The sequence below is a fragment of the Nipponia nippon genome, unplaced genomic scaffold (assembly GCF_047370975.1).
Source record: "Nipponia nippon isolate SJK-2023a ecotype South Korea unplaced genomic scaffold, ASM4737097v1 scaffold_1, whole genome shotgun sequence".
Classification (NCBI taxonomy): Eukaryota; Metazoa; Chordata; class Aves; order Pelecaniformes; family Threskiornithidae; genus Nipponia; species Nipponia nippon.
In genome coordinates, this window is record NW_028262290.1 from 135,236,751 (window position 1) to 135,253,428 (window position 16,678).

The following is a 16,678-nucleotide window of genomic DNA, read 5'->3' on the forward strand; positions in this document are numbered from 1 at the left end:
AACATGCAGATTGGGAAACAAATAGCATTGTGCAAGATGGTTCAGTTTGCAAATAAATTATCTATTTAAAACAAACACGCACCCAAGTTTTGAAGAGAACTTGTTCTGGGGCTTTTGCGTATCTAATGTGGAATGCAAGTTTCCCATAGCTTAAACTCTAAAAGCACTCCTGAAACATCATAGTTCAGGTGTGAAGCCTCAAGTACATTAACCATTTTAATATTTCATCAGTTTATTTAAATTAAATAGGAAGCATAAGATATTTTACTGGTTAGAGTGGGCTGGCAATTCCAATAACTTTTAATGATGTAATGCAAACTTGTAAATCATTTTCAGTGAGGGCCTCATAGTTCAGCACAACTTTTATGTAATACACTAAATTGCTGGCATAGCTTTAAAATTTGTAATGCTTGGATATCATGAAAATTAGAACAGAATCCATATGTATATGGGAGAAGTAGCTGAAAATATGGATTCAGGCTTAAAGTTTTCATAGATATGTTGTAGTCTTTAAAGCAAAAATTGTGTCTGATGTGTGTGTTAAACCATGGCACATGTAAATGTTAAAAAGAGTGAAATGGAAGTACACCACAGAAATGCAATGTTAAAGTTATGTGGTACGTGTTGTGGTAGTGTAATTTCTCACAAAAAATGTTTTTATGGCGAAGTATAGTGAAGATACTGGTATACCAGAGGTTTATGAATGGTAAATGTGATTATCGTCATTCTTAACTAGTCAGGGATTCAGTATTTTTGGTAAGTCAGTCAACAAATTATTCATTTTCTGTGCAAGGATTTTCAGTTAAGGTATTCAAGCATCTCTGAAATGATGCATAATCCCCAGGCTTTATTATTGCTTATATCTGTAGGTTTCCATTGCAGCACAGGTATCAAGAGAAACAAATTATATTGCTTCTATGGGAGTTAAACAGGCAAAATGTAGGGGAAAAAAGAAAAGACTGAAAATAAACATACATCTGTTATGAATCTGGAATGACTCTAAGGTTAAATAATGATGCCTGCCTTCACCAAATTGCCATGGAAAAATACGAACTGATCATAATTACAGTACAATAAAACCTCGTCCTCTTGCTTTGGTAGGCTCTTGAGTACAATAAAATCTTTGGCTAAAATAAACTGAATTCATAGTTGTAAGCTTTCTCTTTGACAGTAAGGAGAATATTCTTAAATGGCGTAAATTGCCACCTTTTTGCTGACTTCAATGAAGTTATGACAACTTATACCACTCAAACGGTGGTCCCCAATAAGACTATCTGTCCGATCTTACTGTAATATGCATATTGCAAATATGCAAACCGCACACTAGAAAGAACTGTTCAAGAATCCTACTTACATTCTGATAAATATTCAGGAAGATGGTGCTCTCAGCCTCCAACGTAAAAACTGAGCAAGACTACGACAGTCCTGAAGAGGAGGAATTGTACACTGGTTCATTCAGGTCAATTTTATATGATCTCTTTCCCCATAAATCATAAGTTTTAAAAAAACCACCACCACAACCAAAAAACACAAAGCGAATGCAAATATTAGCCCATACATGAAAATATAAATGATGTTCCAAACTGTGTTGGCTCCAGATGTTTTTATGAGTTAAACAGTTTACTGTTTTCATATATTTAAAACATTCTATTTTTTCACTTGATGCTATAAGCTTTGGGCAAACTTGCTGGCATTGATTTAAGTTATGCTTTTGTGCCACATGTAGGTCAAACGCACATTCTGAAAAGATACAATACGAACAGGAATTCAATCATTAATATTGAGAGGTAATAACTGCTTACACTTTCTTCAGCAATTATTTTGCTGAGAAGCTTTGCACTGAAGCTTTCTTTGACTGAAAAGTCATAAATTTTTACAAAGGATGGTATCGCATAGCCATAGTTATTTGATAACTTCACACAGAAACTTTTTGAATCATTTCAGTAAGCGTTTGAAGTTGTTTATTTGCCTCAACGTTAGTTGCCTATATTTGCATTCTCCTTATATAGTTTAAAATGAAAGCATAAAGCTCTATAGAGATTTGTATTTCCAGTTCTTGCATGCTTAAAACTTCTTATTAAAGAAGTAATAAGAACACTTGATGTAGGACTCGTGTACTTATTAGGGGACTCAAGAGCCCAAGGAAGCAGAGTCCCGAATATTCAGATTTGGTTATGAAGCTAATAGCAAACACTTTGCCATGCCATTATAACTTTGCTATTGCGGTCGTCTTTTCTTTCTTCTTCACCTTTTGGAGCCTCTCCTACCTCTCCCTAAAAAGTGCTATTTGGCTCCGTCTCTTATTTCTCTTGGAAACCTAATCTTTCTCCCTCCCCCTCGCACCCTCTCACTTTCTTCATTGTGCTTCACTTATTTCACTTTTTTATCCTGTGCGAGAAATCCTGTGCGGCCATCCCCTAGAATTAAAAAAAGGCATTTTTACACCGGCTTGGGTTTGGGACTTCCCCGGCCCCTCGCAGCTGTGGCGGTGTCAGGGCTCCGGCGGCGGCGGCCCTTGCAGGAGGGGTCCTGGCATTCCTGCCCCCCCAGGCCCCGGCCCCGCTCCCGGCCCCCCCGACGGCGTCTCGCCCCCGCGGCCGGGGCGGGCGGACTGACAGCGGCAGGTTGGAGAAGCCGCGGAGCGGCGCGGAGGGGAGCGGAGCGGCCGCCGGGGGGGCCGCCCCGCCGCTCCCCGCGCTCCCACCTGGGGCCGCCCGCGCCCGGCCCCGCCGCCCGCCCCCGCAGCCCTCGGGCCGCCGCGGCGGGGAGACGGGCCAGGGCCGGCGGAGCCGCTGCGGGCGCGACGCACCGCGCCGGTGAAGTTGTCTGGCAGCTCTCGCTTCGTGGCACTGCCCGTTCCTCAGGGGCACCCGGCAGCCCCGTGCTCGCAGCCCGGCGAGTGAGCGAACCCAAGAGGGGTCCAGCCACTGAGTTTTCTTTGTACTCCTCTCTTTTAATATTAGAGCACATATTGAAACGATAAACACAATGAAAAGCACAAAATATTTCATCAGTGTTGTAACTGTATATTTCCTTTATTCTGAAGAAATATCAAGTTTTGAACAGTGCACGGAGGCAGCAACTTCTGCTTTGGACGCCACTCTCTTTTTAAAGACCGCATTGTTACAGTTAAATCTAAAGACAATTTTTAAAAAGCATTAGATGTCAGAAAAGGGGGGAAAATCTTACCGTCGAAAGACTGCTGCAGGTTCCAGCTCAGCCTGAAACTGCAGGGAAAAGTGGAGCAGCTGCTGAACAAAAGTTTTAGATTTTTTTTTTTAGAAAGTCTGCAAAACTAATTTCCCACAAAATAGGACTCAATTTCCGTTTAAGAAACTAGCTCTTGCAAATCTCATACAATTCCTGATTTTTTCCAATAGCAATTGAAATTCATTTTATCTTTCGCACATGGACCCAAGAATTTAGACTTAAATTGCAGGAGCGCAATGGTTTTCCTTTTTTTTTTTTTTTTTTTTTTTAATTTTGATTTGGGGGGGGAGGAGGAGGAGGAAGGTAGAGCGAGGAGGTAGGGCTAAGAAACAAAACGTTTGCGCAGTGGGCACCCTTTTGGTCAGTGATCAATAAATGCGTTATCCTAATTTAAACCAGTTAACAGCCGCCTTCGTGGCTACTGTTAATTCCACTACACGCATGTTAAAAAAAAAAAAAAAAAAAGCCAAGCCCAGACTATCTAGGTTGTCCCTCTTGAGCCACTAAAGACCCCAACGAAGAAACTGAAGATACGGGGAATAAAAATGATGCGGGTTCTCGTTTCGAAGGGGCAGGGGGCAAGAGGGGAGACGTGTCTTTCTCCGACCAGATTTGATCGCCCGGCGGGCGCCGGTGGTTTTGCTGCAGAACCAACCCCCGCTGCCGGGGGCACGGCGTGAGGTGCCTGCGGGAAGCCCCGGGGTGAGCCGGGCCTCTGGGTGCGGGCGGAGGGGGCGAACGCCCCGCACCCGCGGCCGCACCGCGCTCCTCGGCGCGGGAGACGGCGGCGGCCGGGCCGCGCTGCGCCCTCCCACCTGGGCGCGCAGGTGAGGCGCTGCCAAGCGCCCGCCAGCCCCCGGGCGAAAGGGGCGGCGGTAGCCCCCGCACCCCCGCCCGCCAGCCCCGAGTAAACCCGGCGGATTTGGCTTCGCGTCTTTATTGCCCTGGCCCGCCCGCTCCCCGGGGGGCGGTGGCACTCCGAGCGGCCCCGCCAGCCCCGACGGCGCGGTGATGGCCCCTGCGGGGGCCGCTCGACTGCGGGGGCACGGCCGCCCCCCGCCCTCCCCCCCCACCCCCGCCGATCCCCCCGGGGGGGGCGCGGGCGGCCTCGCCGGCCCCGGGGCAGCCCCGCCGGGCGCCGCGGTGGGGAGGCGGGCTCCCGCGGCCCGCCCGGCGGCAGGGGGAGGCGGGCTGCGTCCCCGCGGAGCCGGCCCCCCGCCGCGGAGCCGGCCCCCCCCCCGCGGAGCCGCCCCCCCGCCGCTGCCGCGGGCGCCCGGGGCGCGGGCGCGCAGCGCTGCCGCCCGCTGACGGAGCGGCTCGGCGCGGGGCCGGCGCTGGCGTTTTGGAGGGAGTTTGCATGTGGTCAGTGCTGTGTTGCTAAGCCAGCCCCCAGCTCACATTACACACTACTGTATTTATAACCTCTCGGAGCTGTTTCCCCCTTCGAGCAGTTCTCTGGGACCACCTTCTATTGGCTTCGACCTCTCCCACTTCTTGACATCTGAGCAGCTCTGAGAAAGGCTCATCTAGGTCCGAGTGTTTACGCAGCGGAGACTGGCCACTAGGGCTAAAGACCTGGATTATCTGAGCTCAGCTGCCTGCTGCAAAGTCTGTCGTTGCCGTTTTGGAAAAAAAAACCCCAACCCCGATCTGTTTACAGTGAAAGTTGACAAAGGGTGGTGAAGTTGGATCTTTCCTAAACTCTCCTGCCTGGAACCTGAGACTTGCATGCCATGGATCACACACTCTTTGGCTGCCTGCGCAGCCCCCATGCCACTGCGCAGAGCTTGCACCCTTTCTCCCAGTCTTCTCTTGCCCTGCATGGAAGATCTGACCACATGTCCTACCCTGATCTGTCTTCTTCTTCTTCCTCTTGCATAATAGCGGGATACCCCAATGAGGAGGGCATGTTTGCCAGCCAGCATCATAGGGGGCACCACCACCATCACCATCACCACCACCACCACCACCAGCAACAGCAGCACCAGGCTTTGCAGACGAACTGGCACATTCCTCAGATGTCGTCTCCTCCCGCCGCGGCCAGGCACAGCCTCTGCCTTCAGCCCGACTCAGGAGGACCCCCGGAGCTGGGCAGCAGCCCCCCCGTCCTGTGTTCAAACTCTTCCAGCCTGGGCACTAACACCCCCACGGGGGCAGCGTGTGCGCCAGGGGACTATGGCAGGCAGGCTCTGTCCCCGGTGGAAACAGAGAAGAGGTCCGGCAAAAGGAAAAGCGACAGCTCAGGTAACGGCTCACGCTTTCCCCTGCGGGGCGGGACCCCGGGCGGAGGGGGCCGGGGGGAGCAGCGCTGCCGGGCCCCGGGTCCCCCGCCGCGGCTCGGCTCGGCTCGGCTCGGCTCGGCTCGGCTGGCCCCGGCCCGGCTCGGCTGGCCCCGGCCCGGCCCGGCCCGGCCCCGGCCGCCGCGGTGCTCCCGCCGCCCGCTGACACCGGGCTGCCGGGTCGCTCCTTCCCTCCAACGCGCTCTCGGGATGTCCATCATTAAAGCAAGCTTTATTAGGGCTCCGCGGGGGGGAATAAAAAGGAAAAATCCAGCACGTGATAGAGCATGAAATCAAGGTGGTGGTGGTGGGGGGAGAGTTTCCTACAGTCAAGGAGAGAAACGTTTGTAGTTTTGGTGAGGATTTTAGCATCTGGTCCCGCGTCCCCCTCCCCCCCGGCCCGATACGCCACCTCTGCTTCAAAATTCAGAATATAGCGCGCTCCTTCCCCTCCGCCCCTTCGCCGCGGAGCTGACTGCGGTCCCGAGGCGATTGCACAACGCATGGAAACTCTGCCTTGGAAGTGGGGATTCGGGAGAGAAGCTGATGCCTTGCTGCCCCATAGGATCTGGGCGCGCCTGCATCAAATCCTCAGCGTGGAAGGGGCAAAATTTGGAGTCTGTAAAGCAAACGGGTGAATGGGAGTTTTAGAAAGCTGCTTCACTTCAGTTTGCTGGTGGCGGGGGCGGAGGGAAGGAAGGAGCTGTCTGACTTTTAAAATCACTGCAATTCTTACTTAGAGACAAGCGTAAAAACATGTAGACCCGCAGTCATTCCAGAGCGATGATTTGGCATCACTGAGCGTGCAAAAAACCTTGACATAATCTCCGCTTTTTAAAACGGCAAAGCCTGTCAAAGTCCCACTCTGACAAAAGCCACTCGGCGAAGGCAACGCGACTGATGGCACTTCCGTTAGGGCGCACATAAACCGGGGAGGCATCAAAAATATACTGAGACAGGCAGGAGGCACTTGAAAAAGAGAGGGCTCAACAGTTTGAAAACTCAAGAGCAGGCGTAGCGAATTGTTTGTTATCGAGGAAGAGAAAGTGAAAGGCTTTTCCAGATATTTATGAAGCTCACAACCGAAACCGTGACCTCTTTCACTCTAAATGTTGTGAGCTTGGTAAAGTGGTAAGCAACAACTATTTTAAAAAATAAGCCTCAAGGATACCGTCGTTTTCTTCATTGTCCATTACATTAAGGAACATGCACAGTAATTCAGAATGGGTTTAACTGAATTTCATCTGACGTAGCTGGTATACAGGCTTAAAACTCTTCCAAGGTTAAAAGCTGTATTTAGTTAAAACACTGGTGGCGAAACCTATTGTTACATCTTCGTTACATTTTATGAGATAAAAGGAATTCTCTGATTTCGTGAGGTGTATGAGCAATACTAAAACTGGAGTTCCCATTACTACCAGGAAAATAACTGGATGCCTGTCGGTGTAAGGATTTATTGTATTTGTCAGTCTATTTAAAGCTTAAGGAAAAAAGGAAATCAGTCCCTTTCACTGTCAGGGAAGTATCTGTATCACTTTCTGTTTATTTCATTCTGCAATGCAAACGAAAAAGACACCAGTGGGGAATGTCCCAAACCTTACCCTGAAATGATTGGCGTCTTCACTGGATTTAGTGGACAAGGGTTCGAGCCTTTAGCCATGGTTACCCTTATCTTGCGCTGCACTCCGAACCTCACTTTACAAGACTTTCTGAAGATCAAGGCAGGTAACTATTCCCTCCTCCCTTCCCCGAAGAAAAAAAAATATTGTGGACATTCACACAATTGTGAATCTCTCAAACTGAAAATAGGCATCTTTTGACAACAGCTGGGTAGCTGCTGTATCTTTGGTTTTTCTTCAGGAAAAGCCTGAGTTTTGGACTGAACATTTAACCCCACCCCTTTATTAATCCTGAACTCTGGTGCTAGATATTTAATGCCCTTCTAATGTATGGCAGCAAGAACTATTTTTAAGTTGCTGCGTTTCTATATTTGTCATCCATAATTGCCCCTCATTTGATTAAAAATCATCCCCTTTATTTCTCATGAATCTGTTTTTTTAAACAAATTACCGTACTTGAAAGGATTTCATCCACGCCTTCCCCACTTTTTGGAGACATATTCATCACACTTGGAACTACTTCAATAGGCGTTTGTATAAAACCCTAATAGTAAATAACTAAGAAGTGAAGAGAGACTGTTTAAGTTTCAGTGCCAGCATTCTGAGACAATTATTAATGCTCTTGCTTATTTACAGATATATTTCCTCTCCTTAAGCATATCACTTAAAGCCACAGAATGTTCAGTGTTTTCTGAATCCGTTCCGCATTTCAGAGCTCAATTAACCTTAGCCTACCCCTTTCTTGCACTACTCTGCTTTTATTTCTGAATGTTTAAGATCAGGAACATTGATTCATAAAGCTGAGTTTATAGATAAAGAAAGTAAAACGTGAACATTCCTTGTATCATTTATCTCCCAAACTAGTAACTGGTGCTCAGCCATATAGATACTCTGAAAATATACCAGCAGAGGTACCCCATTCTACTTATTTGTTATGCTGGTGGGAGTGTAATTTTTTAAAATTATAAACAAAAATCCAGAGGGTGAGCAAAATATTGGACGATGGCCTGTGTGTTTGTCCCTGTTCTTGTTCTTTTTTCCCTGGAATTCAGATATTGCAGGGGAATGGGAGGACAGAAATATTTTGCGCTATGCTCTGTTATACTTTTGTTTGGGATTGAGAAAGCAAGGTGAAATGTGCTTTCGTGGTAGTTTTATAAACTGTCTGACTTACAGTTTTCTTTTGCCCTAACCCAGGTTTTAAGCAGTTTGGGAACTTCCCTTTGAAGATATTGAATAGGCTGCCACAGAACAGGGTGAAATTGTCAACTGTCCTTGTTGTAAAGGACTGGGAAATACAGCTTGCTTAGTCATCGACCCCTGCATGCTACAGCTGTCGGTGTCTCCAGGTTTTGTAGTCTCTCTCTCATTGTCTTCAGAACATTCCTTTCAACCTGCGTAGGCCCAGAAGTGGGTCAGTAAACTAGCCTGTGAGTTGAGGAGGGATGCACACACATCTGTAGATGTTAATGTTTTGCGGTGAATAATGGCATCTGCATCCTTGCCTTTGTAACTCAGCTCCGCGTATGTCAAGGATGTAGGAGTAAAAAGACGATACTAAATTTGAGGATAGGTTGCAAATAAATTCGCTTATTTTAAAGTGCATTAATGGTCAGAGTTATCTGTGTGCTAATGAGGTGCGGATGAAAACCATGCTGAGTGTATCAAAAACATATTCTTGGAGCGCTTTGTTGCTTTGTGGTATGAGTTGTTCTATATGGAATATTTTGGATTTTTCTAATGCCTCCCCTTCTCATTACTTGCCTGTGACTTTTGAGGGCATTTTATTTTTGGTTTTTATAGAGTAGGTTTTGATTCTCAGACGATGCAGAACACATCAAATGCAAAATTACTACTGCGATTGTCTAAGTTGGCTTACTTAGGTCCAAGGTTTCTTAAAACTTCTGTCAGGAGAAAAGCATATTAATGCCTATATCGAAAGTGTAATATAGGCTTACTGAGAAATACGAAAAGAAAGTGAATCTGTTAGCCTTAAGGAAATCTAAAATGCTACGGCGAAAAAAATATCTGTACTGTGGTGAAAAGATCAGGGGGAGGCTGAGTACTGTTGAAGGAGTTCTAAGCACTACAACTATTCAAACATTTAATTGCGATAGATAAATGTATAAATAAATTTGATTCCAGTTAAAGTCTAATGTAACTAAACACATGACTCGAGGCATGAGCAACTTTTTTTTTTTTTTTTTTTTTTTAAAGTTTGACATGGAAAAATGTTTTTATATAGCGCAAATTTCCAAGGAAAGGCTACCAGGTAACAACAACTATTCATATATTCGACTGTATTTACAATAGTATCCTATAGAAACACTGCTGTTAAACCTACAAAAACATTTCAGGAATCCAGTGTTTCAATAGCTGTTCTGCTGGTTTTTGTTCATTGACAAATCACATGAAAAGAAAACAATACTATTTTTTCCAGTGTTTTAACATCTTTTATAACCTACCTATTCTCAACATGCAAGCAATAAAAAGTTACATCTCCAGGGAATTTATTTTAAACACATCTAAATACCATAAATCATACGTGCTTGTTTGAAATGGTCTCTAAAAAGCAGGTCATTTTGATAAATGATAATAAATACTGTGAAATCATGGGTTTTGAGGACTTCTGATTGGTTTCTGAAAAACATCAGTAAGAAAAATGAGCTGCACACTTGTAGTCAAAAAAAACTGTGTAACTGATTCATCAATATGTCTGTGCTTTTCAGCATGGTTGTAAATGGAAGAAAGAAAAAATACATAATAAAGCATAGTTTTCTCTGGAAAGAGTTAATTTGTTTGGTATCCAGTATCAAAGCATCACTTGCCATTAAAAAAAAAAACAACAACAAAAAACCACCTCTGTAGATTTCATGAATTAAACAAGTTCAACATCTGATGAATAATAATCATAGCTTTAGGAGAAAACTTTTAAGGCTGATTGCTTAGCAAATGTTGGGCTACCTAGTGGGCTACTTGCCGGATTGTTTAATAGATGAAAATTTGCAATATGTTCCCTTTTGCTCTCAGGAAATATAATCAGGAACTTTTCTAGGACTGTAAAATTTTTAAACACTATTTTACTGATACATTCTCAGAATTCTTTGCCCATAGCCAAAGAGTAATTTTGTGTGGACAGAAATAAGTATGGCCTCTAATTATGTATTTCTGTCTGTTTATATATATCATTCAGTAGGATTTACACTTCCCCCCCCAACCCGCCCTTTTAGAAACATTGGGGTCCCAATCCAGACATTCACTGCAGCACAAATGTTTTTGTGAGAAGGTCTATTGACTCTAGTGGAACGACTGAAGTGCTCAAGCTTTTTTAAACCGTTGGAGCTTAATTCTGTTACTCTGTTTTAAATCTTTGGCACAGAAATGTAATTGCATGTTATTCTTTTATTATTTGGTAGTAAGCACTATCAGGGATCCCAGTCTTCAAAGCAAAGTCGCTGAGGGGCCTGGATGAGTAAGAAGTGTGGTACTAGAACCAAATGCAGGAGGAGATATGGCCACATGGGGATTAAAGATCCAAACATTCTGGCAATATCTGGAGAAAATGTCACTAAAACTTTTCAAAAAATCATGGTTGTAGTTACCTTTCCGGATTTTTAAGCTGCTGTTGTGTGGTAGGGAAAGAAAAATGCTTTATAATTCTTGCAGATATTTACTGATAAAATATTAGGATTGCCTGATTGTTAGAGCATTGCCAATTCAGCATTATATATATAAATTGAATTTGAATTTCATTGGTTTTAACATCCTAGGATAAAATTTGTGCTAACGTATCTAGCATAACTTCTCTAGTATTTTGCACAGTAAATAATCAGATTTTTTCTGGATTTTTTCTGTCAGACTTGTTGTCCTTTTTAGACATGCTAATTATTTAATAAGTGCTTTTTAATTGAGCCTGTTAATCTGCATATAGTTTGCCATTTGGAAATACTCATTCTTTAGCAATGTGATAACTTGATATGCTGTATCACTAAAGTACTCAAGAGTAGGATTGAGCTCTGTGTCTTGAAATTCAAGGGAAGGTGACAACATTATCTTTGCTGCTGTCTGCTAATAATCTGATATTGCTCACCGGATTATTGCTTTCAGCAGATACAGTGTTACATGGCAGTATGAATGGTCCCTGTAGCATGTTTCTTTCAGTAGCAAAATGTATGCTACCAAGCACTTTTGCTAGTCTCCGGAAAGGAAGCGAAATAAATCTGGTTTCATCTGCTAGAATGAGCAAAGTTTAAATCCATCGGTAAAATGTAGTTGTGGTGGGGTTGGCTTCAGTCCTTAGTTTTGCTATGTTATCCTGTGTCCTTGTTCTAATACACTTAAGAATGCAACTTGAAAGGACACGAAAGGAAAGTAATATTTTTAAAATATAAATACTTGCATATGTCGCTAATAAGGTTTCTAACTAAAATAGTGTGGTGTTAGAGAGGTTTGATAAACAGTGCTTGAGGCTACTTCATTACATCAGTGCACAGCTGGGCACTGAACCCAGCCTTATGATCTGTCTCAAGCCTGTGCCCTGTCCTTTTATGTCTGTTTCCCCAACCTATACAATGGCAATACCAGTGCTTTCCTTCCATTTGTAAAGTACTGTAAGCTTTTATTTAATGAAAAGCTTTGTGTGCGTGTGTGTGTGCGTGCGCGCTTTTTTTAGTAGGCTTTAAAGACTTACAGATCTGCATCACCATTTCTCAAGTACTGCTGGTGGCAGGGCAGGAGCGAGATGGTGCGCAGCCACCCCTCAGAAAAAGCCGCCTTCCCATTACTCACCGGGGCAATCCCATCACCTTTACCAGCATGACCTTGTGTGGCTGCATAGGTGTGCAGAGCAAGAAGTCATTTGACTTCTGGGGTGAGTGTCTGGGGTCTCTGATGACCGGATAGCTGCTTTTCTATTGTGTTTAATGAAAGTTTGAATTCAAAAATAGCCTGATGCAATTGCGTTGGATGCACACAGTCTAGTCTTGTATGTATTTGAAGTATCTGAATAACTAAAAAAAGTTATTAAAATAAGTGGTGTATAAACATACCTGCTAAGGGAGGTTTCACATGGAAGATATTGATGACTAAACTCCCACTGATTTTTGGTAGGGCCAGATTTTTAGACATGCATTCTTACTGTGAATGCAGCTTAGCTTGGGAGAAGACGATAGACCAGTGAGCCGTGCTAGTGCTTAAGCTTTTTGTGATACGCTGTCTTGCATGCTTCCAGCGGCAAACACAGCAAAGGAATGCTTGTTTAAAAAAACCACTGCTGCCATCAGTCTTAAGATTTCTAGTGTGGTGGAAACACATTTGTCGTCCTTGTTATGTATTGATATCTATTACAAAATCTGTTTCCTTTGAGAAGTTTACCTAAACCATATCCATTTAAGATAATATTTTAATAGACTAAAATTTAAATCACACTGATGTTAAGCAGTCTCTGCTATTTTATACATATATATCTGTAATATCACTAGTGTAGAGTTGCATCCCTGTATCCTAGCATTCACTGAGTGATGCAAAGTGGAAAAAAATCATTAATATAATGGGATATAATAGTAAACATCTTACTGCCATACATGAAAAGTTGCTTCTGAAGTCTTCTACTAAACATTATAAATAGAAAACCTAGGCTGTCAAAATTCTACTCCTTAACGTTAATGATATTAAAGATGTCATACTTATTGTAGATTAGGGAGGATGTCCTTCATTTTGAGATCTTGGATCTACAGAAGGCAGTAACATACCTCCTATTTGGAACATGAATTTATTTTCCATATGGAATTGTGAATTTTACAAATAGTTTTGGAGATAGGGTACTTGACTGGAAGTCGTGCACATTACTAAACAGGCATGCGATTATACATCAAAAAAAAATAAGAAATCTTATTTGGAAATAGGCTACTGAATATTTGTTATTTAATGATGAGTGTAATCATTCAATATTACGCAGTCTGGAATCACTGGAGTTTCTTGCTCAAGACAAAGAAAAAAAAGCAGTCTGAGCTTTGTATTGAAAATTACCTGTGCTGAAAAAACCTTGCAGTATTAGGAAAAAGGGCCCTTAAAATACATAAACAGAAGAAAACATACATGAAAACTTAACGGTTATTTGAAGGAAAAGTCATTTAGTACTCAAACCTATGTTTCCTTTTATCTTTCTTTTCAACAAACGAAACAAAATAATTGACCAAACAGCAGAAGAAACAAGTCTCCAAGGAATGAGTCAAATCTTTCATTTATGATGGAAGAGCATAGTTCTACTAAACCAATAAAATCCAGTGGATTATGAAACCCTAACTGGAAGCCAAGTAATCTTTTTTCTTTCTTTCTTTCTTTCTTTCTTTCTTTTTTTTTTTTATGAAGCTGCTTCTTGGACTAGAGAAAAATTGGTTGATTGAACATTATTTTATAGCAAATAGGATATGAAAAACTAAAACTGAAACAGATTACTGCAGGCTTTTAAAAGTCCTCCTTCCTTCTGCATTCTCTCAGATCTCTAATAGCTATTTTTTATTTTTAGCAAGTAAGCCTGAACAAATGCTGCCTTACATAAACTGCATTAGATGCACTTCAGTATCCTCTGCCACCATTGTGAGTTTTAATTCTTAGACTGTGATCCTACGATGATGCCAGTATGCATTTAATTTTGTATGTTGGGAGATGAATGAATCTTGGGTGTGCTGAAGTCAAAACTAACTATTGAGTGGAGCCAGGACTTCACAGCAGAAGTAGTCATATTACTTTGATACGAACACACCTGAAGTTAAGTGTATGTTTACACATTTTGGTGAATTGGGGGCATTAGTCACTTAAATTTACCAAGCGGAAAAAACTGTTTCCCACTTTGGTCCTTCTAAAAATAGATACTAAAAAATCTGTTGGACATATGTGGACTGACAATACAGCTCTGAAGAGACTTGAATGAACCGTGGGGTTTTCTACCTGCCAAGCAAAAAATGGCATATTCCAGAAGAATGCAATGTACCCTGAGCGTGCACGGGGGCTTCCTTGGAAGGGGGTGTTTTTACAGGGTGAGTGAGGCTTCTTAGGCACATGGGTCTCAGTAGCTTTTCAAGCCTTTCATTTTCTTCCAGCTGTAGGCTCCATCTTCGTAGGATATGAGGGCAAGCAAAACCTACTTGTTAAAATGTGCTTATTACTGTAAAAAGAATGGTAGGAACAGTGACTAAATGTCTCCTAAATTCATGAAAATATCAGCTGGTTTAGTGAAGGAAAAAGAACTGAAGTCAGATGTGTTGATAAACCATACAATGGCATATTTTGTGAGGCTTTGCTACACTGAGCTGGTAAAAACAGTGTGAATGGAAGCCCGTGCGGCTACAGCGACATTGACTGCTCGAAGATGCCTTGTAAAGCTTTGTGCTTAGAACGCCAGACGGTATTTTCTGCCAGATGAAAACAGGAGTCTAGTGTGGGCTAAGGTGTGTTCACTCTTTTCAAAGTGATATTTTTTGAACTAGAATTTAAAACCTAGTAAGAGTCCATGAGGCATACTCGCCTTACGTAGGGCTTGGGGAGAACCGGGAACATTGCCTGTCCTTTGCACTTTGGAATTACTAACTTCATTGACTCAAAAGTGACACAGTAGTATTAAGCTCTTTTTTCTTTTCTTTTCTTTCCTTTTTTTCTTTCTATATTCTTGTTTTGGGAGTACCACAATGACCTCAAGCCGCAGCTGTGTGTTAAGTCTTTGCGTTCCTGAGGACGTTAGAACAATACACACCAATGGTCTCACTCCTGGCTCCCACTCCCTCCCTCCCTCCCTCCCTCCCTCCCTTTCTTTTTTTTTCACACAAGTCCATTTATGAAGGAGTCTGTGCCTGTATATGCTTTCAATTTCCATTTATCCTTGCAGAATGAACACTTTCTTTATTGTAAAACAAAAAATATCACCCTTTACCTTAATCAGATTTCCATTAGATGTTAACCTACAATAACTTAAGAACTGCAGTGATCCGCTAAATAGAACAGTACTGTTAGCCAATGTTAGTCTGTTAGGCAATGCAAGATGAAACAGTTATGGATCAGTGGAGCAGAGTCAGAAAAAAATAGGAGGCTTCATTAGAAGCTGTTCATAAGGCAACTTGAATCTGCAGCATTACCTTTTTTTGTATTATTACCACCTTAATTTACATGATTTTCTAATAGATTATATTGGGCCAATAAAAAGAGTGATTATTCTGTCTGTATTTTTTGTTTATGTGAAATAATATATTATTATTAAAAGTAGTAAATAGAACAACTTAAATTATAAATTAAAAAAAATGATGTGAATAAGCACAAGAGAAAAAGCTGGAGACAAGGGTGCAAATATTTTGGATTGGTTTACATGATGGAGAAATACGCTGCCAAACTTTCCTGTAGCTTTGGTTTAGCTTTGCATTTTAATTTTTTTTCTCCGCTCATTCTGACCCCTTGGCTTTTTACACTTCAATACATTGCTGCAACTTTAGGAGGCAAACATCTTTATTGCTTTAATATGAGGGTACGTACAGAAATCTAACAGTATTCAAACCCTATAAAGCTATCTTTATTTCACTGGTTCCAAATTGAAATTTAGACATGTAGAGAAGGCGCCAATTGGGTTTGCAGTCTGCTGGCATGAGAAGTATCAGAGATTTAATGTTTTTGTATTTGCAAACATATCAGGAGAACTTTGCCAGACATGACACCCAAACAAACACTTTTTTTGGATAGAGATTCTGTGTTTCAAGTACAGTGGCTAAATGCGTCCAGCCGTTTTGAAGTATGTTTGGTGAAATATAACTTACAGAATGACCCAATCCTTCAAAGTTCTTGGGAAAGCTGTTTCCTTCCCTCCTGCAAAAGCCACTCAGTTCTTTGCCAGTCTGTGTACTAATGCTCTAATCCTGTCAAAGCATAGGTTACCGTGTATAATTCTCCTGGAATTAACAGTGTAACATCATTGAAAAAGTTAAGCGCAGGCATGTCGGTTGCTACTCTGTCATTGATTCCTTCAGCTTGATGGTGTGTGGCTAAGAAATGTTTGTAGTTCCACAACATATGGATAGATACCATAAAAATATTATTTATGGAGGCTCTGGCTTGCTTTGTGTTTTTCAAGCATGTTTCCACAACTAATTGATAGTCTTAATTCACACACACAGAAACTAAAAGCTGCATCCATGTTAACCTTGAAACATATGGTTGACTTGATTATGTAGATAAGTGGAAAGCTTGGTGCTACCCATATAGTGGAGTCTGGCTACATGTAATTGCTGGCCTGTTAATTAAAAGGACCTTGTTAACATATCAGCAGACTCTTACTACAAAAGGCAGAGGTGAAATCCACACTGAGCTAGAAATGCAAGAAATACTGCTCTTATCTGAGCTGTTCATATGAACCTACATGGAGCCTTACTAGTTCAGAAGTTATTTGAGGGGAGTACATGTTCCCTAAATACTTCTGGAAGAGTATTTCTGCAAGTTTGGGAACAGCCATACTGAAACAAGTCCAGGGAATGTGTGTAGCATATTGCACAGCAAGCACAAAAAGGAGGTCTCACTAATCAGCCTTTGCAC

The 16,678-nt window shown here is 42.5% G+C and overlaps 1 protein-coding gene and 1 long non-coding RNA gene across 3 annotated transcripts in view; one reads left to right on the forward strand and one right to left on the reverse strand.

Moving 5' to 3' along the window:
• Nucleotides 1–3,215, reverse strand: part of LOC148057632 (uncharacterized) — a 31,138-nt gene extending 27,923 nt beyond the window's left edge. For both annotated transcript variants that reach the window (XR_015704445.1, XR_015704440.1), the window contains exons 1-2: nt 3,190–3,215; nt 1,355–1,425 (exon numbers count right to left, since the gene is read on the reverse strand). This is a non-coding gene — a long non-coding RNA (uncharacterized LOC148057632). The remainder of the gene's footprint in view (nt 1–1,354; nt 1,426–3,189) is intronic.
• A 1,418-nt stretch (nt 3,216–4,633) lies between these two features.
• The window catches only part of MEOX2 (mesenchyme homeobox 2), a 53,278-nt gene continuing 41,233 nt past the window's right edge, over nt 4,634–16,678 (forward strand). The window contains exon 1 of the mRNA XM_009461161.2: nt 4,634–5,454. Coding sequence (XP_009459436.1) covers nt 4,944–5,454 — 511 coding nt within the window. The 5' untranslated portion in view covers nt 4,634–4,943. The remainder of the gene's footprint in view (nt 5,455–16,678) is intronic.